The sequence below is a fragment of the Heterocephalus glaber genome, unplaced genomic scaffold (genome assembly GCF_053883595.1).
Source record: "Heterocephalus glaber isolate CG9 unplaced genomic scaffold, H.glaber_assembly_v1.0 deba00000122, whole genome shotgun sequence".
NCBI lineage: Eukaryota > Metazoa > Chordata > Mammalia > Rodentia > Bathyergidae > Heterocephalus > Heterocephalus glaber.
This window is the reverse complement of record NW_028258138.1, coordinates 10,839,960-10,864,235: the sequence shown is the minus strand read 5'-3', so window position 1 is coordinate 10,864,235 and position 24,276 is coordinate 10,839,960. Positions and strand designations below refer to the sequence as shown.

At 38.0% G+C, this 24,276-nt stretch overlaps 1 protein-coding gene across 40 annotated transcripts in view; it reads right to left on the bottom strand.

Annotated features, from left to right (window-relative positions):
• Synj1 (synaptojanin 1) overlaps positions 1-24,276 on the bottom strand; it is a 95,603-nt gene that overhangs the window by 4,918 nt on the left and 66,409 nt on the right. For 4 of the 40 annotated variants that reach the window (XM_087212935.1, XM_021256184.2, XM_087212954.1 and 1 more), the window contains 14 exons: positions 23,939-24,095; positions 23,153-23,270; positions 22,841-23,056; positions 19,884-19,962; positions 18,247-18,409; positions 15,264-15,473; positions 14,410-14,553; positions 13,751-13,789; positions 12,155-12,202; positions 10,705-10,743; positions 10,484-10,554; positions 8,387-8,495; positions 7,786-8,003; positions 793-816 (listed from right to left, as the gene is read on the bottom strand). In XM_087212935.1, coding sequence (XP_087069061.1) covers positions 796-816; positions 7,786-8,003; positions 8,387-8,495; positions 10,484-10,554; positions 10,705-10,743; positions 12,155-12,202; positions 13,751-13,789; positions 14,410-14,553; positions 15,264-15,473; positions 18,247-18,409; positions 19,884-19,962; positions 22,841-23,056; positions 23,153-23,270; positions 23,939-24,095 — 1,632 coding nt within the window. In that variant the 3' untranslated portion in view covers positions 793-795. Of the gene's footprint in view, positions 1-792; positions 817-7,785; positions 8,004-8,386; positions 8,496-10,483; positions 10,576-10,704; positions 10,744-12,154; positions 12,203-13,750; positions 13,790-14,409; positions 14,554-15,263; positions 15,474-18,246; positions 18,410-19,883; positions 19,963-22,840; positions 23,057-23,152; positions 23,271-23,938; positions 24,096-24,276 lie in introns of all 40 variants that reach the window. The other 36 variants (XM_021256168.2, XM_021256169.2, XM_087212859.1 and 33 more) reach the window with 25 other exon arrangements.

Sequence of the window (24,276 nt, the reverse complement as noted above, 5' to 3'; positions counted from 1 at the left end):
GCAGATAGCACAGTCTACAACACAGATATTGTAAGAAAGGAAAAGTTTCCACTCCTCACAGCTTAGAATTGTAGGCACTGGCCACATAAATGCTATAAATTTAAGTATCTTTATTTTCATATATCATTTTTATTTTAAAATAAGTTAAAGGTAATTTGATAGGAGCAGGATCTTTTTTTTCCAATCAGACTTGAAATTTCAGGGACAGCCACACCATCATTCAACACATTAGAATTAATTTATAATCTAAGAAGGATTTGGGAAGACAACATTAAAATTGCTGGTATTTTTGCCAAGAAAGGTGTTGGAAGGACACTTAAATAATCTTGCTATTATACTGACTTTCATCTTTCTAAATCACCAATTCTTCCTTATTGAAAAGAATCTTGGTACTAAAACTCTTTGGAAAAAAATGCTTCCCAAAATAAAGCTAAGAAAAAAAAATCTTTGTATTCAAGTAATTATGCAAACCAATTTGGTTTTGCTAATTAGGCTTTTATATACCTAAAGCTTACCTTCTTGAAGTTATACTGTTTAGTTTTGTTAATTTTCATTAAAAAATGAAGCAAAAAATGGTAAAGCATTAGCAAGACCAACCAAAATGATTCCTAAAAATCCAAAATACTAAGAAAAAGAAAATGTAGGTTTTATGGTATGATAGTTTAACTTATTAATGTGGACAGGTGGTTTTAAAAATGGGTGAAACTTTAGATGTATGAGTCAAAAGATCCATACATCTAATGTGCTACGATGGATGAAAAGCACATGTAAGATTGATAAATAGTCAGATACCTGTTACCCTGATGGTTGCTCCTGCTTTGAGGAAAGGAATATAGACATCAAAGGAAAGAGTTAGGAGGACAATTTGAGACCAACCAGCAACCCTAACAATTCAGTTATTAGATACTTTTAGTTCTATTTTACACACAGAGCTCAAGAGCAACAATATTTGCAGGTTGTAGCACAAGTTTAAAAGACAATTGCAATTTCTTTAGTAATTTTACTGAATTAGATTCCAATTTTAATTTTGTTTGAACTTGATTACCAACCAGCTCAAAGTTTCATTATTCCAAAAAGGTTTCCAGAACTCTGAAACATTTTAAGCATCCCATTCTGGGCTGAGTGGTTACCATTATTACTTCCACAGATCCTGTGTGCATGGCCTAACCCCCAGCATGATGGTATTTGGGGTCTCTGGGAAGAGATAATTAGGGTTAACAAAGGTCAAGAGTTTAGGGCCCCTGGGGTGGGATTAGTGCACAAGGGCAGGCTTCCTCCACCCCTCTTTTCAGGCACACACTGAAGAAAGGCCAGGTGAGCACACAGTGAGAAGGCGGCCATCAGCAAGCCAGGAAGAAAGAACCCACCCACACTCACGGCCTGACCTTGGACCTGCTGCCTCCCCAGCTGTGAGCCAAAGGGCCCTGTTGCCTAAGCTGCCCAGCCTATGGTTTTTTTTTGTGGCAACTTAAATAGACTAAGGCACAGCTTTCGGATAACCTACTGTCATTATTATAGAAAATGTACTAAATGGCATCATTTTGCAAAAGCACCACTCTAAAATGACAATTAATATTCATTTTAACAAAATGGTCAGGACCCAGTTTTGTTCTGTTACTCAAGTTTTCTGAAGGACGATACTGTCATGAATTTACCTTGCAAGTGGTTAGTCTGAAGGTACAACACGGTAAGAAACTACGTAGGGGAGTTTCCTGCCTACTACACATGAGACTTGAATTTTAGTGACCACTCTCTGGATGATCTTAAGAGTCATGCTAGCAGCGGTGGCACTAGGTGAGAGGAGGATGGGCTAAGACTGGGACATATAGGGCTGCTCCCCTCCATGAAACGGCTCTCGAATGCCCTACTTGGCCTCTTCCCTCTCCGCCCCCCAGCTTGTCAGTGCTACGCCAGTGAGCTCGGTGACTTTACTTGCTGTTGCATTTCCTGACTTCTGGCTCTTACCTGGTCAGCGGATGACTGGCATGCTGGAAGTCATGCAGGTGAGTGAGAAGTTTGTTTTGTAAAGGTCACATATTAATCATTTGAATGAAAAGAATCTTTTCTATATAGATTTAGATTTCTATACAGAATTAAGAGAGTGAAAGGAATTTTTTTCTACATAGAATTAGTCAGAGAGCATTAAAATAACAAAAAGTAAAGTTGGGTCATATATGTTTTTACATTTCAAACATATTATTAACTTGGGGCAGGAATAATAAACACTTGTAAAGTGTTCACTGAATGTTCAATTCCAGAACTACTCTATAAAACCAAAATATCAAATTTGCCACATTTAAAAACCTCATCCTCATTATATTTAAAGATTGTACATATTTTTCAAGTGATAGCTACTTTGGAGAATAAGAATTTGATATCAATGACTGAAGTAAAGAGAAAATTTAGAATTTAAAACAAACATCTTTGGCATTTTTAATAAACTGACTATAACAAGAGTTGGAAACACAATCTACCAGACTACACATAAAGCAAGTGCTGTCAGCAAGAAATCAAATTATCTCAAAGAAAAACAGAAATCAAAACAATGGAAAATGGGTTCAGGCATGGTGACGTGTGCCTGTAATCCCAGCACTCAGGAGGCTGAGGCAGGAGGAGCGCTGCAAGTTTGAGACCAGCCTGTGTTACATAGTGAGTTCAAGACCAGTCTGAAGTACATAGCAAGACCTTCTCTCAAAAACAAAGAAAACAATGGAAAATGACCTCAGCAAACGATGCCTGACAGTTACCAGCATGTTTCCACTGCAGTACTATGTGTCACTAGCAGACTGCAATCTTCCTGGACAGTTTGCTCATCCTGAAAGTTTTCGGAGCACAGCACTGTCTACCTTCATAATGGCCTAAGGGTACTTAAGTCACTACAGAACAGTGGGAATTAAGGTGCACTTCTACTCTGCCACGGACGCCCTAAAACACTAACAGACACCTCAAAGTGGCTACTGCGATTTGCCCTCCAATTACATTTTTAAAAATACAATACCATAGATTGTAAGAGAATGAGGAAAAAATTCATGACTCAGTAAAAGTGAGTGACAAAGGATAAATAGCAATCATTTACTCTTTGGAGGGTTTCTAGCATTATTACATTATCTTCAGCATCCTCAACTTTTTGAACTAAAAAAATAGAGTACTTTTTGGTATTAATCAGCTTAAGAGAATATTTTCTCTATATTATATATCCTGCAGCTTTTATAAATGTGACAGTAATGAGTATCAACTGTTAACAATAGTCAGAGAGTTTAGTGCTATTTACTTTAGTATCTATTTACCACATAGAAACAGAAGCTTCTGTCCACTAACTGGACATACCCATGCATCTATAAAAATAAATACAAGGGATTAACTATCAATATACTTAGGAGACACTGGCAATATGTAATATTTTTATATTTGGGGTGTCTCCAAAGTTTAAAAGCAGATCTTTAAAACCTCAAACCTTTCTTTAACCTTGTTAGCATTTTCAGGTTAACAATTTACATAAGGCTAATTAAACAGCAAAAGAAGTACCTATTAACTTTTAAAACAATTTTTTTTTTAAATTTATATATATATTTATTGGTACATTTTAGGTATAAAATACACTTACATTTATCATTAGGTGTTTGTACCAGAACGTGATGTATCTTAGTTCTTATTTTTTCTCCCATTACCTGTGCACCCTTCACCCCCTCCACCCTTCCCTATTTATACAGAGTTTGATTCTATTTTTTCTTTCTCATAATTTTTCTTTTCCCTTCTTCCCTTTTCTCCTTCCCCTCCCACCATCCCCAAACCGCTGGACCTTTTCCTATTTCAAATTATCAATTATTCATTTTAATCATTTTCATCCTTATTTACACTTTCAATTTCTCACACTAGAGAAACTATTCGGTATTTACCCATGTGTGTCCTATTTATTTCACTTAAGAGGATGGCCTCAATATGCATGCATTTAGCTATAAATGTCTCTAGTTTCTTGTTCTTTATGGCTGAGTAGTACTCCATTTTATAAAAAACCTACATCTTCTTTATCCAGTTTCCAGTTGATGGGCACTTGGGCTGTTCTCAAGCTTTAGCTATTACAAACTGTGCTGCTATGAACATGGGCACACATATATCACTGTGGTATGATTCTTTTAATTCTTTGGGGAAGATTCCCAGTAGGGGAATAGCTGGGTCAAATGGGACCTCTAGTCCTAGTTCTTTGAGGTATCGCCATACAGATTTCCACAGTGGTTGCACTAGTCTGCAATCCCACCAACAATGGAGAAGGCTTCCTTTCTCCCCACACCCCCGCCGGCATTTGTTATTGGTTGATTTCTTGATAGCAGCCATTCTTTCTGGAGTGAGGTGGAATCTCAGTGTTGTTTTCATCTGCATCTCTTGAATGACCAGTGATGTTGAACATTTTTTCGTATGTTTATTTGCCATTACTACTTCTTTGTCTCAGTAATGTCTGTTCATTTCGGATGCCCATTTTTGAATTGGGTCTTTGAATTTGGGGGGGGGGGTCTGATTTTTTTCAGTTCTTTATATATTCTCGATAGTAGACCTTTGTCTGAGGTACAGCTGGTAAATATTTCTTCCCACATTGTAGGTTGTCTCTTAGCTCTGTTGGTAGTTTTTCTTGCAGTACAGAAGCTTTTTAATATGATGAGATCCCAGGTGTTGATTCTTTGTGCTAGCTCCCGTGCTACTGAAGATTTGTTCATAAAGTCTTTTCCTATGCCAATGTCATCAAGAGTTCTACCTAACTTATCTTCCAACAAGTTTAGTGTTTCTGACTTAATATTTAGATCTTTAATCCACTTTGATCTTAGTTTAGTGTGTGGTGATAGTTATGGGTCTAGTTTTAATCTTTGGCAGGTTGAAATCCAGTTTTTCCAACACCATTTATTAAATAGGCTATCTTTCCTCCAATGAGGGTGGTTGGCTCCTTTGTCAAAGATGAGGTGGCTGAGTATGTCTGGAGTTGTTTCTGCATCTTCTAATCTATTCCACTGATCTTTGGGTCTGTTTCTTTGCCAGTACCACACTGTTTTTATCATAGTAGCTTTGTGGTATAGTTTCAGGTTGGGGATTGTGATATCCCCAACTATGTCTCTGTTGCCTAGAATTGCTTTTGCTATTCTAAGTTTCTTCTGCTTCCAAATGAATTTTTGGATTGTTTTCTCTAGTTCTGTGAAGTATATTGTTGGAACTGCAATCGGTATTGCATTGAATCCATATAGTAGTTTTGGAAATATGGCCATTTTCACTATATTGGTTCTTCCTACCCAGGAACAAGGGAAATCTTTCCATTTTCTTATATCCTCTTCGATCTCTTTTTTCAGAGAGCTGTAGTTTTCAGTGGAGAGGTCTTTTGCTTCCTTTGTTGGGTTGATTCCTAGATATTTCATTTTTTTAGATGCTATTCTAAAAGGAATTATTTCATGAATTTCTCTCTCAATGGGTCTGCTATTTGCATATAAGAAGGCTATTGTTTTTTGAGTGTTGACCTTGTATCCAGCTACTCTACTGAATCTGTCAGTTAGGTCTAGAAGACTTTTGACTGAGTTTTTTGGATCTTCTATGTAAAGTATCATATCATCAACAAATAGTGACAGTTTCACTTCTTCCTTTCCTATCTTTATTCCTTTTATTTCTTTCTCTTTTCTAATTGCTATGGTTAATGTTTCCAGAACAATATTGAACAGGAGTGGTGATAGTGGGGATCCTTGTCTTGTTCCTGATTTTAGTATGAAAGTTTTCAGTTTTTGACCATTTTGTATGATGTTGGCTGTTGGTTTTTCATAGATAGCCTTAATCAGGTTGAGATAAAGACCTTCTATTCCAATTTTCTGTAGCATTTTTATCGTGAATGGGTGTTGGATTTTGTCAAATGCTTTTTCTGCATCTATTGAGATGATCATGTGGTTTTTGTCCTTGACTCTGTTAATATAGTGTATTACATGTATTGATTTACAGATGTTGAACCATCCTTGCATCCCTGGGATAAATCCAACTTGGTCAGGGTGTATGATCTTCTTGATGACACTCTGTATTCTGTTTGCCAGCATCTTGTTGAGGATTTTTGCATCTATGTTCATTAGGGAGATTGGTGTAGTTCTCTTTTTGGGTTAGGTCTTTCCCTGGTTTTGGGATCAAAGTAACACTTGCTTCCAGGAATGAATTTGGAAGCCTTGCTTCCCTTTCAATTTCCTTGATGAGTTTAAAGAGTAATGGCGATAGTTCTTCTTTAAATGTCTTGTAGAATTCAGCAGTGAAGCCATCAGGACCTGGGCTTTTCTTTGTTGGCAAGTTTTTTATTACATTTTCAATTTCACTCATTGTTACTGGGGTATTTAGAATTTCTATATATTCTTCATTTAATTTTGGCAATTCGTATGTATTTAGGAATCTGTCCCTTTCTTCTGTGTTTTCCATCTTATTAGAGGACACATTCTCAAAGTAGGTATTGATGATTCTCTAGATTTCTGCTGGATTTGTTGTGGCTTCTACCTTTTTCATTCTTAACTGCATGAATTTGAGCCTTTTCTTTCCTTTTTTTGATAAGGTTGGGTAAAGGTTTATCAATTTTATTTATTCTTTCAAAAAACCAACTCTTTGATTCATTGATTTTTTTGTATCATTCTCTTAGTCTCCATTGTATTGATTTCTGCTCGGATCTTTATAATTTCCTTTCTTATATGAGCTTTGGGTTTGTTATGCTCTTCTTTTTCTAGGAGCTTGAGGTTCTGCATTAGGTTATTTAACTGAGTTCTCTCTGTTGTCCTAATATGGGCATTCACTGCTATGAATTTCCCGTGTAGAACTGCTTTCACTGTGTCCCACAGATTCTTGTATGTTGTACTGGCGTTATCATTTACTTGTAGAAACTGTCTAATTTCTTCTTTAATTTCCTCTGTCACCCATTGGTTGTTCAGGAGGATGTTGTTCAATTTCCATATGTTTGTGGGAGTAAACCAATTTTCTTAAATGTATGAATATAACAAAACTAAGTAAAATATCACCCAAACTTAAAAAGAAATTTATCTTACAGGATTATCCCCATAAACAATCATTTTGTATGCAATCAGTGGAAACTTCTCCTGTGAGAGGACAACGGCCTCTGTGACCATAGGATTTTGGACCACCGCGGTGACAGCACTGTTTCCTGTGAGACCCTGAGGAGGTCACTTAGCAGTCTGACAGTTTTTACTTTGGTGGAGCCCAAACCATCTAAAGTGACCCAGTAATGACTGCAATCATTAGAAATATATAATGAATATCTAGGCAGAAAAGAACTACTACCTGCATCAAGAGGAACTAAGAATTATTCTGTCTACTGAAAATCATCTACCATGCTAATGTCCATGACTTGATCTTTCTCCAGGAAGTAAAAGCCAAGACTAATTTATTACTTTTAGCAATAAAAAGGTAAATTATTCTTGTTCATCTTAATATTTCTTAACTGAAGTAAATTATGCATTTAAAAAGTCACAAACTTTTTACATCAACATGAAAAACCACTTGAAAATGTCCCCAAAATCTCTGGTCTAGATTATTCTGAGAATTTTTGATCTAAGCATCACATAACACAACAGCAATCTAAAACCCTCATGGCCAAATGTTATGTGACTAGTTTGAGACACTCATTGCTGAAGTCCTATCTCAGATGCTATTAATACCAAATGGCACAAATAAAAAGAAAACTAAAGTTCATACTTATTTCTTGCAGAAGCTAATCATTACAATATAGGCGTTTCAAGTCTGCATCCATAACAGCTTATTTAACACGAGACTTACTTGTGGCTGTGGTGAAGACTCTGAAGGCAAGCCCTGGGACGACCTGCTCCGAGGCGGGGGCTGAGGTGGGGTTTCCAAAGTGGGCTGGGGGCCAAGCTGAGGCATGGGTGCTGCCGTGGGGACGAGAGGCTCCTGGAACTTTGGCGCAGGTGAGGGCAGGGACGGCTGCACGGGAAATGCAGCCTGGGGCTTCAGTGGTTCTGGAAGGAGTGTTGAGCCTAAAACAGTGATGGCCAGAGGTTAACTGTACTCTCAGAACCGTGTTTTTTCTTTCTTCCATGAACTGTTAGGACATTCAAGTTGACAATCCCCCAATAAGCAGCCTCATTTCTTGTGGTATAAAGAAGCAAGACTCTGTATTTGAACCAGTTGTGGGAGGCAGCAGATGACAGAAGGTAAAAGCAAAAAAGAAAGGCAAAGGAAAAAATATAAAACCCAAGTGGGATTGGTTTTTTTTTTTTTTTTGAGACAAGGTCTTGCTATGTACCCTAGTCTGGCCTTGAACTCACAGCGATCCTCCTCCCTCAGCCTCTACAGTGCCGGATGGCAGGAGTGTGCCATTATGCCCAGTCCCAAGTGGGATTTCTAATACAGTGTCTACCTTTCGATGCCTCTGGTGGCTTGCTTTGGCTTTCTGGAGTCAGTCTTCCAGCAGATGCCCGAGCATGACTCTGGGGGGCGCTGATAACTCCAGCCCGGGGCGGAATTGTCTGAAATGGGAAATGCCATGCTTGAGGTATTTATTTTCGACATGCAGAATCCTGTGAAATAACTGCTTTTTCATCTCATTTACTCTCCTCTCTGGCACTATTCCCTATCTTGACATTTTAATTGTTTTCTATTTAGAGCCACATAGTGGTAAATTTTGAAATCTCCCTTTTTACTTCTGCCTGGTTGCTATATGGAAGCACTATTAAGCACAGTATAGGTATTTAATTTTCAAAACAGCCCTCAGATATTATCTCACCATTCCCATTTTAGGCAGGTAGTATTTTTATCACGAGCCAGGGTCTGATTCAGGTCCACTGAAATGCAGGGCAAAGGCTCCTGGCCATATGCAACGTTGCCTTCAAGGAAGACACAGAGACAACTTTGCTTTGGTTTTTTGAGATAGGGTCTCACTGTTTTCCAGGCTGGCCCTGAACTTATTGTGTAGCTCAGGATGGACTCGAACTCATGGTGATCCTCCTGCCTCAGCCTCCTTAGTGCTGGGATTACAGGCACGCGCCAACATGAGAGATTGTGAGACACGGACAATTTTTAGGATGTGAGGAGATAGATTTGTGCTTGAGCAACTAAGAGACTTCAGAAAAGCCACACTAAGATACCATTTTTAAACATAGAAATAAAACTCTTGGGCCAGGATGTAGCTCAGTGGCACTGCAACTGCCTGGCAAGTGCAAGGTCCTGAGTTCAATCCCCAGCACAGGAGGAAACAAAACAAAACAAAACTCTTGAACAATTCAAGATTCCAAATAAAATATACCAGAACACTACTGGTGAAAAATATTTTTTTCTCTTTTTGTATGTTTGCTGAAGACTCCAAGTCCACAATATTTATTTTAAGCAGAATATGAACTTTTAACCTCTCAAAGATGCTGATTCTCCTTGCCTGTCCTTACACTGTGTTAAATAAAGCTGTGTGGTGAGCATGGTAGTGGGACCAGTGCATGGCAATTCCCCTTTTGTGAAACAGAGTTGGTAACCTTCAGGTGTACTCTATGGAAATTTCAATTTCGAGAGTAATGTTACACAAAGAGAAGGACCTTTCCACGTAGACAGCTATAACAGAAAATGCAAAAAAGAAAATCTGTCTTCATGAAAAGTAGTTTCCTCGGGTCCTACAACCCTACTTGTCAGTAGTGTGACAGCTCTAAATCCCCATTATTCAGATATGGGGCTTTCTACCAGATGGGCTTAAGTTACTGATTACTGGTTTCCATTTTCTTTTTCTCTCTTTTTCTGACTGGCTATAATAGCCCAGAGAAAAATTTCATTTTGGTAAATAATGGAGAAAATATGTATATAAACAAAACATATGCTAAACATACAAAAAGCTACATATTTATAAAGCAGAGGGAAAATCTTGCAAACCATTCGCTTTCCTATTTTTTTTGTACCAGGGATCGAACGCAGGACCTTGTGCTTGCGGGGCAGGCGCCAGAACCACTGAGCTAAATCCCTGGCATTGCTTTCCTATTTTTAATACTTTCAGAACCAATTTTAATATACTAACACTACCATATTTTTTCTAATTAAAAGCCTTATTGGGCCAGGGATTTAGCTCAGTGGTTCCGCCGTCTGCCTCGCAAGTGGAAGGACCCGAGCTCGATCCCTGGTACCAAAAAAAAAAAGCCTTATTAAAAGATAACTTGATGTCTGTAATAATTACTTAGTTATTGCTAATGTAAATCACCTCCTCATATACTGGGAGATACTAAGATATTTATTTAGTGTTCATAACTGTTTAAAGCATATCACTTTTATTCAAATAATAGTTTAGTTATTTTGAAGAAAAGGTAAAATAATGTTACAGGTGAAAAGGTACCTCAGGGATCATCAATTAATTCCCTCCTTTTAGAGCTGAGGAAGCTGAGGCATTAAAGGATCAAATGTTTTCCCCTATGAAACAAAACTAATTAGTAGACAACTGGAACCTAGAGCCAAGACTCTGGCTCCTGGGCTCGATGTCACTTACCGGTCTGGCTGTACTGGGTCCAGCAGGTCCTGGGCCTCCAAATCCTGCTTGAGATGAAGGCTGATTGCGTCCTGGAATGAAGACATTACATCCTATGTTTAAGGATTAAAACAAAAAATAAAAAATAAAAACCACAAAGTAAAAAAACAACAAGAAGAAACTGGCTATATATATTCCAAGTGTCTATTTCATGGTCCAGTTTTGAAAGTAAGTGTTTTTACCTATATTTTCTTTCCGTGTTGTTCCAGGGCTTTTGGGTGCTTGGAAGCAGGAAGGAAAAAAATTAGTCATAAGTAAGCAACAAAACAATATTGCATAAATCAGTTAGTTGGTCATTCTGTGTCATCACCAGCAGAAATGGGGGCCTGATATGGTAACAAATCACAGCGCTTAGCTTCGGATAAGGATGAAGGATACTGTTGGTCCTGAGTGAAATATTCCAAAGAGAGAAAAGCCAGAATACTTAGAGGGACCTTCCTAGGACACAAGGGTAGCTCTCAGTTTGATGCCTCACTCTCGGGGTCACTTGAAGGTGATAGTCCTCACAGAGCTCTCTCCATGAACCACAAAAACATGGTCAGTGGAGGGAATGGTCACAGATGTGAACACTAACTTCTGCTCCTCAGGGCCTGGCAAACAAACAGCTCTGAGCAACAGGTAGGGCTACAGATTTCAAGCTGCATAAGAGGCTCCTAGGAGCACCGTTGCAGGGCTTCATGCTGTAGGTATTATCGTGAACAGTTATTTTACAGTGAGATTTTTTGATTTCGGTAACAAAATAGAAGACAGAAATGTACGTATCTTATAAAATGCCTACCTTATGGAAGATAGTATTAAAATGTGGTACAAATTCTTTGGGACAAAAGGAACAGAAAGACTAATAAGCAGCATCTTAAGATTTATTTTCCTTTTGAAAGGACATTCAAGTATGATTCAGGACCTAGCTTGCACTTGCGAGGCAGGTGTGGTGCCACTGAGCTAAATCCCCAGCCCCTGAATGGTCTTTTAAACAAATCTAGCTCAGTACCAATATACGCAGAACACATATATTACCCAAAATCACTCACAAAATACTCTATTCTTGGACCTAATTTTTTTTTGGTACCAGGGATAAACTCAGGACCTTGTGCTTGCGAGGAACGTGTGGTAGCACTGAGCTAAATCCCTGGCCCTGGACTTAATTTTTAATGCTTTATTCTTACTAATTTTTTTTGTTTTGTTTTTGTTTTTTTGGTACCGGGGATCAACCTCGGGACCTTACGGTCACAAGGCAGGCAGCAGCACCAGTGAGCTAGATCCCTGGCCCTGTTACTAATTTTTAAAACATCAGATTAGTAAAGGGCATTTCTAAACATCTGATTTATTCTGAAAAGAAAACTGAAGGCATTCTTCTTAAACAGTAATTTCACAACCTAAGTATACATGAAATATTTATGAAAGCGTACACGCAACATACTACACGAGTCTTGGGGAAATTAAATTGACAGCCATTAGAAACCATACATGTAAACAGAATGAAGAGAGAAAAATACAAGTTATACATAAGGATGGGGTGGAGGGAAAGTTTACAGTGGGATTAAGAAAAGATTTAGTATGCCTTTAAACACTGGAGCAGCTGACATTTAGAAATCAAACAAATGAACCATTTCTATAATGTAAAAGTCTTGTTACCTTCCATCTCTCTCCTAGCTACCCCAGGACTGGGAGGGGCTCCAATACCTTTTTAGAAAAAGAACAAAAGCTATATATTGTTCAGAGTCCGCAGCACAGAATGAAGAAAGGCAGACACACAATTACTTTTTTGCACAAGGGTTCCTTCTTCGCTTTACATCTCTTTAAAGATAACAGTATAAACAAACGTGGCTTTAGACTAAGCCCAAATTTGAGTCCTCCTCCTCCTCAAACTGAAATGGGACAGCAATTTTCTTTTCTTTTTTATCTGAGATTACTAAGCACAGGAAATATTAAAAAGTTAATGTCTTTCTTCTAAGATCATCTCATTCTTTATTGCTAGAATTCCATCTCTACTAAAAGCTCCAATATTTGTCAAAAGGAAAGAAGATCACAAATGAAGTTTTAATTTCAATGAGACTACTTTTTCTTTTTTTTTATTTTTGGTGCTGAGAATTGAACTCAGGGGCTCACACATGCCAGGCAAACACTTTACCACTGAATTACCACCACACTTTTTATTTTCTATAGGTTGGTTTTCTAATTAAAGCAGAAGGTAAACTGAATTTATCATGAAAATATAAGGAAGAGTTTGGGAAATATTGATGGTTTCTGTAGCTCAATGGAAAAATTATCACTAGGCAGTACTTCGTGGAAGCTGTGATGCTGAATTAATTTAGCTATTCTTATTATACAAAGTTACCAAAATCTATACACATGCAAAGTCAGTCTGTAATAACTGAATGTAAACTCCTCAGGCAGCTAGAATAGAAATTACACCAACTACACATGAACAGTGGGCCTGATATTAAAGATGGATTTGTACAAACCCTTTTGAGGAATTGTGACAACCTGCCTCACCCTTCTGGAGAAACAGATTAAACAAACTTGTCAAATGTATACCTCCAATTGGGCTCTGTGGGTTCACATGCCAACCAAATAAATTACTTAATTTTTAAAAAAAGTGATCCATTTTAGGATAAAAGTTTCTGTACTGAAAAGAAAACCATAGAGTTCTTAAATAAATGAGGCAGGAGTTTTATAACAAGTTATAATAAATACAAAATAGAAGATATATTTCAGATGATTACCATAAGTTTAAATTACATTCCTGGAAACTTTGCTACCCTACAAACTTTTCCATTAGAAAAGGAATGTACTACAATCCTCAGTACCAAGAAAAAAAAAAAAGAAAAGGAATATACTAGAGAATCACTCATTAAGACGTGGGAAATGTTCTGTATCCAGTGTATCTGAAACCCTTTTGAAATTAGTATGACTGCTGGGTACTAAATCTTTGTGACCCGATTGACTACATTTAAAAAAAAAAAAAAAAAAAGCATATTCAATCTTGTTAAGTAGTTCCACTATGTCTTCCTGGAAGATAGAAGCTCTCATTACTTGTATTTACAAAAAAAGCTATGCTGTAAACTTTAAGAGAAATATAATAGAAGTTCAGAGTTATTTTTAACATGTAGTATAAATGTCACTTATCTTGATTCGTATCAAACAAACCTAAAATGTCTCTCAGAGAAATCAACCTGGAAAAGATTAGTGAACCAAGATTCAGATATGATAACAAATGTAAACGGTTACCTCCAAATTCCTTTCTAGCAGGTGCAGGACTCCTAGCCCCTTATAGTTCACAAGAAAATATGAAGCAGAAAGGAAATGACATTAAATAAAGAATTAAATGTCAAGATTTGCTGTAGTATTTATGGTAACAAATATCACGTTGGAATTAAATGTAAGTATCTAGATACTATAAAGAAGCATATATTCATAAAAACTAAAGTAACAATACAATCATATTTTAAAATATTATTTATATAAAACATATTAAATAATGTGCATGCTTTCTAGTTCTAATCATAAAGATTAGACAAATTCAACTTTAATGATTTCATGAAGCCAAAAATGATGATTAAAAAAAAAATTAAACCTAGTTTTACCTAAGAACAGTTTACTTGCCCAGCTACATCAAATTAGCAAAACTAAAACAAACCCCTCTTGCACTCTGGTAAGAAGGCAGCTATGAAAACAATGGCAAAAATCTACCTGTTAAATAAATACATTTTATCTGTCCTGTCAACCTATCGTGTTCTTTGAGAAAAGGTGGAAAAGTAGCAACAATGATTAAAAAATAATAAGAATAAATAAACCTAGAAGCTAGTGATATGAAAACACACAGAGCATTCTAAACAGTGGAGGAGAAATTTCAGTCTAGCACAATGGGAAATAGAGTGGCTGCTCACCTGAAGGTGGTGGGGGTCTCTGTGGGGGCGTGGGGCGTGTGGGGGGAGCTCCCGGCCTGGGAGGGGGTGGCCGCTTGGGCTCTAGGGTCTGGGAGGACTCTTTCTGCTGTGGCTGGGCTGCTGGCTGAGTGTCCACAGGAGAACCTGAACAAGTACAGTTGACAAGATCAGGGACCAAGTGGATGCTGGCAGAAGGCAATGTACTTCATATATATGTAAAATAAACATTCTGTTTTGTTGATTTTGAAAATGTGTTCACTAGTGTAGAGAAATGGCACACTCTCTCAGTAGAAATATCAAAATCCGTCTAAGTGTGGCTGCAGTGATGCTACCTCTATGCTGACTCCTTACCTAGGCCTCCATGCTGAAAGCTGACTTACTGAGCAGCCCTATCAAGAAGGCAAGGACTTGCTTTAAGTCTCTGCAGGCCAGGGAGAGAAACAGAAAGAAAAGCCCATGTAGTTATGGATTCTTACTGTAACCAAAGAAAACTGTCAACTGTGAGACACAGACAACCCTAACCACACAGAAAAAGGATTAAGAAAACTTTTCAGGCCAGGGATTTAGCTCAGTGGTGCTGTGCCTGCCTTGCAAGTGCAAGGTCCTGAGTTCGATCCCCGGTATGGAAAAAAAAAGAAAAGAAAAGAAAAAAGGCCAAAAAAAAAAAAAAAAAGAGAAAACTTTTCATCTAGAGGCAGTGAGTTTCCTCTGTACTGATAGCTCATCACCCACACCTTTTCCCCTCGGTGTTCAGGGCACTCCACATATGGGCACCAAGTGCAACCACACTGGCTCTCTAAAGTCAAGCCCACTGGCTAGAAATGTCAAACAAAGCTTGCAAGTACAATACACACTCTGTGAACTCGGAGGCCCCGGGGTTCTCGATGGAGCTCGACTTGGTCTGATGGGAAGGCAAGGTACAGGAGCCTCTGCTATTGTAGGTGACTGGCAGGGACTTGTCCGGGGTGAAGAGCTTGGGGAAGTGCCGAGGCCAGAACTTGAGGATGGCTGCAGATGCTGAGGAAGAAGTTCCTCCACTTCGGCACTGTAGTCATCGACATCACCTAAGGAACAGCAGGGATATCAAAGATGCCAGCATTTCAACTTGATCAGAGATTTTTCTCACCTCAGAAGGGGTTTCTGGGGTTCAAATACACCAATTAAACTAACACACATGGATAAAGCCTGTAGCTGTGTATACATAATTTCTATGTATAAAACTAGAATTAGTACACACATTCTTATGGAAAGTATAGATACCTGTTACCTCAGAGCAACCAGGGCTGAACTAAGGACAAGGGTGTTCACTGTGCTCTGAGCAACTCCTGGGGGACTCATAGGGTGACTGCTGTCCCCCAAGTCCACCTACTGTGCTGTTTGGAACCAGCCCACTCCCTGGCCAGCCAGGTCCAGCCACACAGCCCTTCCCTGGAGGCCTTACCCACCCCTCCCATCCCCCACAGACCCTCTGCTTCAACTAGACATGGCCTCCCCCTAAGGTGTCCTCATGGCCACTATCCCAGGGCTGGAAAGTGGGGTCAGGGTGCCCTCTGCAACCTAATTCCAACTCTAGAACATTAATCTTCCACCTCTGGCAAAAATATCCTATTTCTCTGAAGCTATGCCATCAGGAATTTATATAACACCCACTATACTACTTCCTGCAGTGATCTCCAGCCACCGTCAAGCACTAAGCAAAAAGCAGACAGCGAGTTGGGTTCTATCATCTTTCTGTGACATTGAAGGCCATGTGGACAATGCATCCCACTGACACTCACGTCCACTCCTAACACCCCGCCCCCAAACACCAAGCACAAGCACTGCACCCTGAAAACCTGCACCTAGCAGTTCCCTCCCTCAGTCATTTTTTTCTTCTTTTCTTTTCAGCAGGATTCAGGGCTTGATCCCTCTCATTTTAACCCCCATCCAATTCTGCTCTCTTCTGTACCTCACTTCAGATTCTATGGTTCTTCAACTGTTCCCCTTACCTCATGACTCTTCTGTCACCCTTGCTTGACAAAACCCCTACTGTGCAGCAGTTCCACTGCTTGATCTTTCTGTGACTGCACTTGGGCTGCTCAGTGCTGCAGCTAAAGAAACCGCAGAGCCCTCATGATCATATCTGGGGTCCTGGAGTTGCTCAGCAATTACATGATTTACTGATTGCCTCTTCCCTTCATCCTTTTTCCCTTAGGAGTTTTATCCCAAAGTTTCTCAATTCTCTTCAAACTGTGGACTGCCCTGCTCCTGCAGATAATTTCAACACTTAAACTTCATAGTGAAGAGAAGTCTTAAGATGGAGGCATCCCCTTCCCCCCCAACCCTGATGACAACCTGTGAGCAAGCTAGAATCTAATCAGATAGCTGGCATTCAGGTATTTGTGGGTGCAACAAATGGGGTCCTACCCACCCCACTTTTCTCAATAATTTTGCTCTGTTATTCTGCCAACCATTTCCAATATCACCAGCTCTTTCACTTCTACCAGCACTTTTCCATCAGTACTACGCACTCTCCAGTTTCTCCCGTTTACAAACCACCATCTTTGGATTCCCAGTCTCCCGTGACCATCTGTCCTCTTCTCCCTCTGCTCTAGTCTTAGCTAAGCTCCTTTACAGAGCTGTCTATAGGTACTCTCTCTACTTCTTCATTTTTTACCCATAAAAATTTCCACCACTTTGTCATATCACTGAAATTACTTTGTGAGTTTGTGTATGGGGTCTTGGGGATTGAACCCAGGGCCTTTGCACTGAGCTACATCACTCAGCCTCCTTGTTTTTTGTTGTTTTTAATCTTGAGATAGGGTCTTACTAAGCTGCTAAATTGCCCAGGCTGAGCTTGAATTTGCAATCTTCCAGCTCAGCTTCCTAGAGTTCTGGAGTCACAGGCAAGTGCCACCACACCCAACTGAAATTCTCTTATGAAGGTCACCAATAGTTTCCCTTCCTGTTATCAAATCAGAAGGACAAGTTTCGGTCCTCATTTCTTCTCATCTTTCTGTGGTACAAAACACCATCCGCTCTACTGCTTCCTTCTTACATTTTCTTTCCTTGGTTTCTAATCTGCAAAATTCTCTTGGGCTCTTTGACATTTCTAGGTGTTCCTTTTCATTTTCACTTCTGTCTGTTCCTCCTTGTTTGATCCCTGGACTGTTGATTCTTTCATACTCAATTCACTCTCCCAGTTTCTGCATGACCCTACCAAAGTAATAAACTCTCCTAGTGTCATTTGCTATCAGAGCTACCTGTGTCAGAGCTCTCTCCTGAGCACCAGTCCCATGTATCTAACAGCTGATATCTGGACCAAACGACCCCACAGATACTTCAAACCCATCCTACCAGGCTCCTCTTCCTGAATTTTTTTCTTCATTTATTCTCTTTCAAACATACTTCCATGATCAATTTACCTCTCTGTGTTTCCCTTGGGACTACACATGTGATTTCTCCTTGAGTCACTCCTTTCTACTTTCTTTAATCCAATTCTCCTTCAGTCTTCAGAATCTCAGCTTAAATTGTAATTCTTCTGGGATGCTCTGCTTCACTCCTCAAATTCAGTTAGGCAACTTTTCCATGAGCTACACAGCACTGTCCATTATTGCACTGATGTCATGCTATTATAATTGCCTGCATACTGTGTATAACACCTACTGAGCTTTGAGTTCTAGTACGGCAAGGACCATGATGAGTGTATTTCCAGCAGCTAGCATGTACCTGGCACATAAATCCTAGTTAATATGGCTATGTGTATCCCAAGAAAGAGAAGATTAAGTTGGATACTAAGACTGATGGGAGGGAAACTTCTCTTAGTGGTACAAAAGCAAATGTGGTCAACAAACGAACCTTCCATGTCGAAATCTGCTGCAACCTCAGCATCTTCACCAAGCAGGGTGGAGCTTGTTGATGAAGGCAATGTGACACTGATTTTCTCTAAACTCATTTCTTCTTCCAAATTTTTGATCCAGTCTGGACTTTTTAAAGTGATAGTTACAGTCCGATTCAATAGCTAATTGATAAAAGATATAAAATTTCAATTAAATAGTATGTTGTATTTCCCACAAATATGATTTCTACAGAATTTTGAAAATCTTTTAAGGAGCCAAGAGTACTTATAGTATAAAAGCCTAAACTTGAGGATGTGGGGCAGAGTAGAAAAGGAAGGAAACAAACAAAACAAAGAAAAGTAATTACCAAGGAAAACAAAAGACACTCTAGTGGGGAAAAAAGAACTGACATAGAATGTCAAATTAAGAGCTGCTCTTTAATATTTAAATATCGTCATGACATAAGGCTTAAAAACCAAAGCTAAAATTGAATTTTAAAATCAGTAATTTTCACGTAGTTAAAATACAATAGTTGTAAGAAAAATCTGCAGCATATAAGACATGTAATTAATACCTGTAACATAAAAGGAGCTTCAGAAGACTGACCCCACAGTGGGAAGATGAGTTGGGCGAGGTATGTGGCTCAGAGGTAGAACAATTGCTTGGCATGTGTAATGCCCTAGGTTCAATACCCAGCAACACATATGCATGCACGAGCGCACACACACACGGAAGGTAAAGACACAAACAGCTAGTCAGAAAAGTACAAGTGACCAATAAACAAAAGACTTCACTTCTAACAATCAACATCTTAAAGCAGGAATGATATACTACTTCTCATTCTTCAGATCATCAAAGTAAAAAAAAAAGAATCAATATTAATTAGGATGTTAGAGAAAGGTAATCCCAGGTACAGTATAGCTTGACAAAACCTTTCTGAATGGCAATTTGGTAACAAGTATCAAAATGTAATCCTATATGTCTATATTCTTTGACACAGCGAATTTCTATTTAAAATTTTATCTTAGGGAGTAATAGGGTAAGCCTGAAAAGAGACACACAGGCATTCCCTGGAATGCTGGTTTTAAAATAAACAGCAGAAGCAATCTAGATGTTTATTAATAGAAGTTTGGTTAAATAAATAAGGTAGCCACATAATGAAATTTAGTGTACATGGAAAGATATCCATGATATAGTCTTAAGTAAATATGGCAAGTTTAATTAAAAATTTCTAAAATGCCTCAATGTAATATGTTTGTTATCTATGTAATTATTTTACCAGGGCTTTAAAAAGGTAGTAAGAATGAAGCCAAGAAAATAAATTCCTAGGAGTGGTGAACAACTTCCTTCCTTGTTTTCTTGTAAATAAATCATTTTCATTTGATAGAAATCTTTTGTACTATACATATAAGTCAGAATATCTACGCTAAATTAAAATTTTAAAATATTTTATATTGCAAATAACAGAAATCAAATTAAGAGGTTAACTTTTTTAGTCTACATCAATGGTCAGTATCTCCAGGGAGGCACAAAAGTAACATTATATGATTGAAAATAAATTTCTGTACTCTTCCTGCTTTATGTATGCCTATAAATATATAATCTCCTCAGACACTTTTATCTCAGAATGGTTTAAAATCAACAAACCTTCCTTACCTCTTTACCATTTAGGCTCAGAACACTCAAGGCAGAGCTTCCTTCCAAAAATGTAACCCACATTTTATCTTCTACAAATCTTTAAGAAAAAAATTTTAAAAACATAATTAATTTCTTAGATATAACTAGTCCAATGACTAGCCCAGAGATTACTGGCTAACAGAGGCCTGGACCTGGAGAGGGTGCTCTTCCGCTAGCGGCATTCCAATCTGTTTCTTTCAAACACTACACTAATAGAAACAACAGGCCTCATTCAGAGTGATTCTATAAGGGGAGCAAACTACAGGACTGAAATCACAGTCTCCTGACCCCAAGCCCAGGGTCTCAGCGTCTCTCTGACTTCCCTTGAAGGACATTTTGTTTGATCAAAAAGACGACAGGAAGCTGCCAGTGAAAACAAAAGGAAAACAAACCAAAAAAATCTTGAAACCAAAAATGACAACAGTAAAGGAAACCCAAATGGCCTCAAGGAGCCTTTGCTTGTGGTCTTCATTCTTAGAAACCGAGTTTTTACTCTTCGGTTTTCGAATGGTCTTTGCTAGGAGTCTAAGTTTATAGTTTTGAAATAAGAATCCTCCAAAAGGAAAAAATCAAATTAATTAAAAGGATATTAGAACACGTTCTGAAAAGGATGGTCACTGATATATAAGGTTACCATGCAAAAAAGAATAAAACAAGGGCCGGGGATTTAGCTCAGTGGTTCCGCCGCCTGCCTCCCAAGTGCAAGGACCTGAGTTCCATCTCCCGTACTAAAAAAAAAAAAAGAACTACTTCTAACTGCACAGAGAAGGTGTACCCTATTCTCCTCTCTCCCTCCCTCCCTTCTTCCCCCCTCTAGGAGTCAAAAGTACAGATTATTGATCTTAAGAGGATTCCTCTTCAGAGGAATCTTAAAAGTATACAAGTATTTTACCTTTTTTTTAACTTTACCTTTTGAAATCAAGGGTGTGGTATAGATATTTATAATCACTGCAAACATGACCGAAGTAACTGATTCAATTTCTTTGGCATAAAGTTATGAAACTGCAGGATGCTGTCATTTGAAACGAACAAGAACATCTTTCTTACCTAAATACCATGAAAAAGTCCTTCTCGGATTGTTGGTAATGGAGGATAACTCTCATCCAAAGGTTATAACATACTGTAAGCCCGCACCAGACTCCCCAAATTCAAAATATTATTTGTTCTTTGACAGTGGTACCAAAGCATTTGCAATCCTAGGGCAGTGCTAATCTCTTGGTCCTTATGCTCATTTAGCAAAGTGCCCTTCACATATGCCTAACTTTAACAAGGGATCCTGATTCTCACATCCATGGATTTACATAGAACCTTTCGGAAACTATTTTTGCCTTACTTTCACTCACTATGGTAAAAACTTCCAGTTTCTCATTATATAAGTACATTTAAATCTGCACATTTTCAAGGAATCTGTTATTTAAATATAAGGGAGTTTACAGATTTCAGGAACTTCTTAATGGTTGTATTCTAAACCAAAAGGTAGTAATTCCATCTTACTGCTTGTAGTAGTCCTCTTCTTGTATAATTTCATTGTCTTTTTCTTTACTAGTCTGGTTTACTAGCCTGGTTTTCTTTTACTAGCATATTCTAGGTGTGAAGACAGCCCACAGTTTTATATTAGAGTAGAACATACTTTCTTACCAATAACTTCCTAATAATGACAGCATTGTGAGGAAAACTTGTGGCTCCAATTTTTAGCTAGGAGAACCCAGTGGGTTAGAAAAACAGACAGGTTTGTTTCTATTTTCAGTCTTTTATCCCTTATACAATTTGGATTCTTCCTATCTCTCTGCAGTATTTTACATTTGCTATGAAGACATTTATCTGTTACCCTGCTGCCCACTCACACAGTCTACAAGATGTTGCAAGCAGTTTGGCATTTCTGCTTTTGGCAAAACTTACTGTCATCTGTAAACCTCAGAGATCTCACTATGTACTTCCCGGAGCCTTAAAATTTTGGAAAGTTTTTGTTTTGTTTCTTTTTAAAGGTTTAAGGTAGATCATCACCAAAAGATTTGCAAGAAGTTCAAATATAATTTCCTCTCCATTCACTCCTTTACTCTGTGAAAGGACCTAAGTAAGTGTCTTGGGCATGACACTTACTCTACAGAAACCTCACCATCTTAAGTTGGTAGTCTGTGCCGTTTAGAACCTGGGGAACTCACTATGCTCATCATCCCAACTAAATTACAAGCAGGAGTCACATCTTCAAGTTCTCTACTCTTCTACGGCACCTACTATAGAGATTTGTCCACCAAACATGTATAAAACATACCTTAAAGCGCAAATAAAAAAACACAAACGTAATTAATACTTCTTTCTCTATAGAACACACACACACTCATTAAATCTCTCAAACTGCTGTACATATGGAAGAGAATATTTTTAAAACAAGGAAAAAGGCACCTGCTTCTGCATAAGGCAGACAGATAAATCACTGTGGAAAACAAGACTGGAATGGATGACTCCTCACAATTCATCACATCTCTGCTGGCTGGAAATTAAACTTACTTATAATTACTTTAAACATCAAATGTCTTAAACCAAGAGAGAAAAAGTACCTTCATTTTACTTTTTTTTTCCTTCACTTTCCTTTTATGTCTCCTTAAAAAATAACAAAATTATCAATCACTGCATTTTTTATAGGGCTTTTTTATATGTTCCATTGTATGGGAATTTTGAGAGGTTATCTCTGAACTTGCATGTATTTTTGTCTTCAATTGTTCATATAGAAGTTTCATTATTAAATTTAAGCTTTCTAAGTACAGGATTCAGTTTAAAAACCTACCAGCTCTTTGAATAGCATCTATAGTACAATTTTCCTTTGGTTTGGAAACAAATTCCCCTACGCTACTCAAACACTAAATAGGTGATTTCTAATGTAGAATCTATTGTTTCTGAATCATGAGGTACTTTAGGATAAAAAATATTTTGCTCACCTTATGAGTGTAACTTCACCAAAATTTGCAAATTGCTGCAGAAGCTCATCAATCAAGGCATCATTAAAAAAATTATCTTCTTGTAAAGAACTTTTGATTGAGACCAACACTGTACCATCTGGTGGACCCTGAACTGTAATTACTTCTTTGTAAATGTTTTGCCTCTCTTCAGCTTCAACTTCAAATATATCTATATCAATCAGGGCAACGACAGGCCTTAAGGCATAAAGGAAGAGACATGTGTTAAAATGTTTTCAAAAGAATCTATTTCAAACCTCAAGCACCATGAAAAATACTCAAGACTATTTCAACCTATGGTCAGAAGTCTTCAGCTCAGCTCTTCCATAGTGCAGCAAAGTGCCAGGAGTCCACGTGTAGAGGATTTTGCTTTCATCTTGAAAGCTAGCATTCAGAAGATCTAAGTCTTCGGCTGCAATCAGAACAGAAAGTGCAAGAGCATGAGAAGAGAGGGTCATGTGGAACGAAGAGGTGTCTCTTTCCTCAGTGTTAGTTGTCTGGGGCTGGAATGCTAGATGTTCGGTACGCTTTTAACAGACAGGACATCCAGGTGCTTCTTCAAATGAGCAAGTCTTTCAGTAAACAAAATTCTTTACTATTTTATTTTTTACTTAGTAAAAATTAACATGTCATACTTCTAAGATTACTTAGAGACCAGTGACCAAATAGTGTCTCATAAGTAATTCGACATGGGGCCGGGGATTTAGCTCAGTGGTTCTGCTGCCTGCCTTGCAAGCACAAGGTCCCAAGTTCGATCCCCCATACCAAAAAAAAATAATAATTCAACAGATGAGTGGCAGTTCAACGTACATATAAACCACTTTAGTAATTCAAGTTAAAAACCAGTTAACAATCAATTGAAAATTTTACAAATGTTTCCTTACTCCTTTTTATAAAAAATTATGTCACTGAAAACAACAGACTAAAAAATAGTATTTTAAGAATCTACCTTATATTTAAGTTGTATTATACTCTAGTAAATTTTTTTGAATAAAATAGCTTTCTTCTTGATATTTTCATTATTCCCTTTTTCCTCCCAAAATCCTCATTAATTCATCTAAATAAAGTCCATTTCCCAACCTGATCTATCAAAAGGCCACTTCCTTCTTCTCCAGAGGACACGGTCTGTCCACGCAGGGGTGCGACACTTCTCACTGGTGTCATAGTCATCAGAAAACAAGTCATATTTATAGGTCGGAGCAAAGGTAACTTTTCCCTCTAGAAATCCTCTAAAAATCTAAAATAAACACATACAAAATAAGTTATTTCAAAATGTGTAAGAGTTATGTTTTCAGAGTTATGCTTCATTAAGTGTTATTATGTGTGGGATACTCTGGGATGAAATTTGGATTCATCTATGAATACTTCCAACTGAATGGAATAAGGCTTAAAGAAAACCACTCAAGATACGGCCTTTT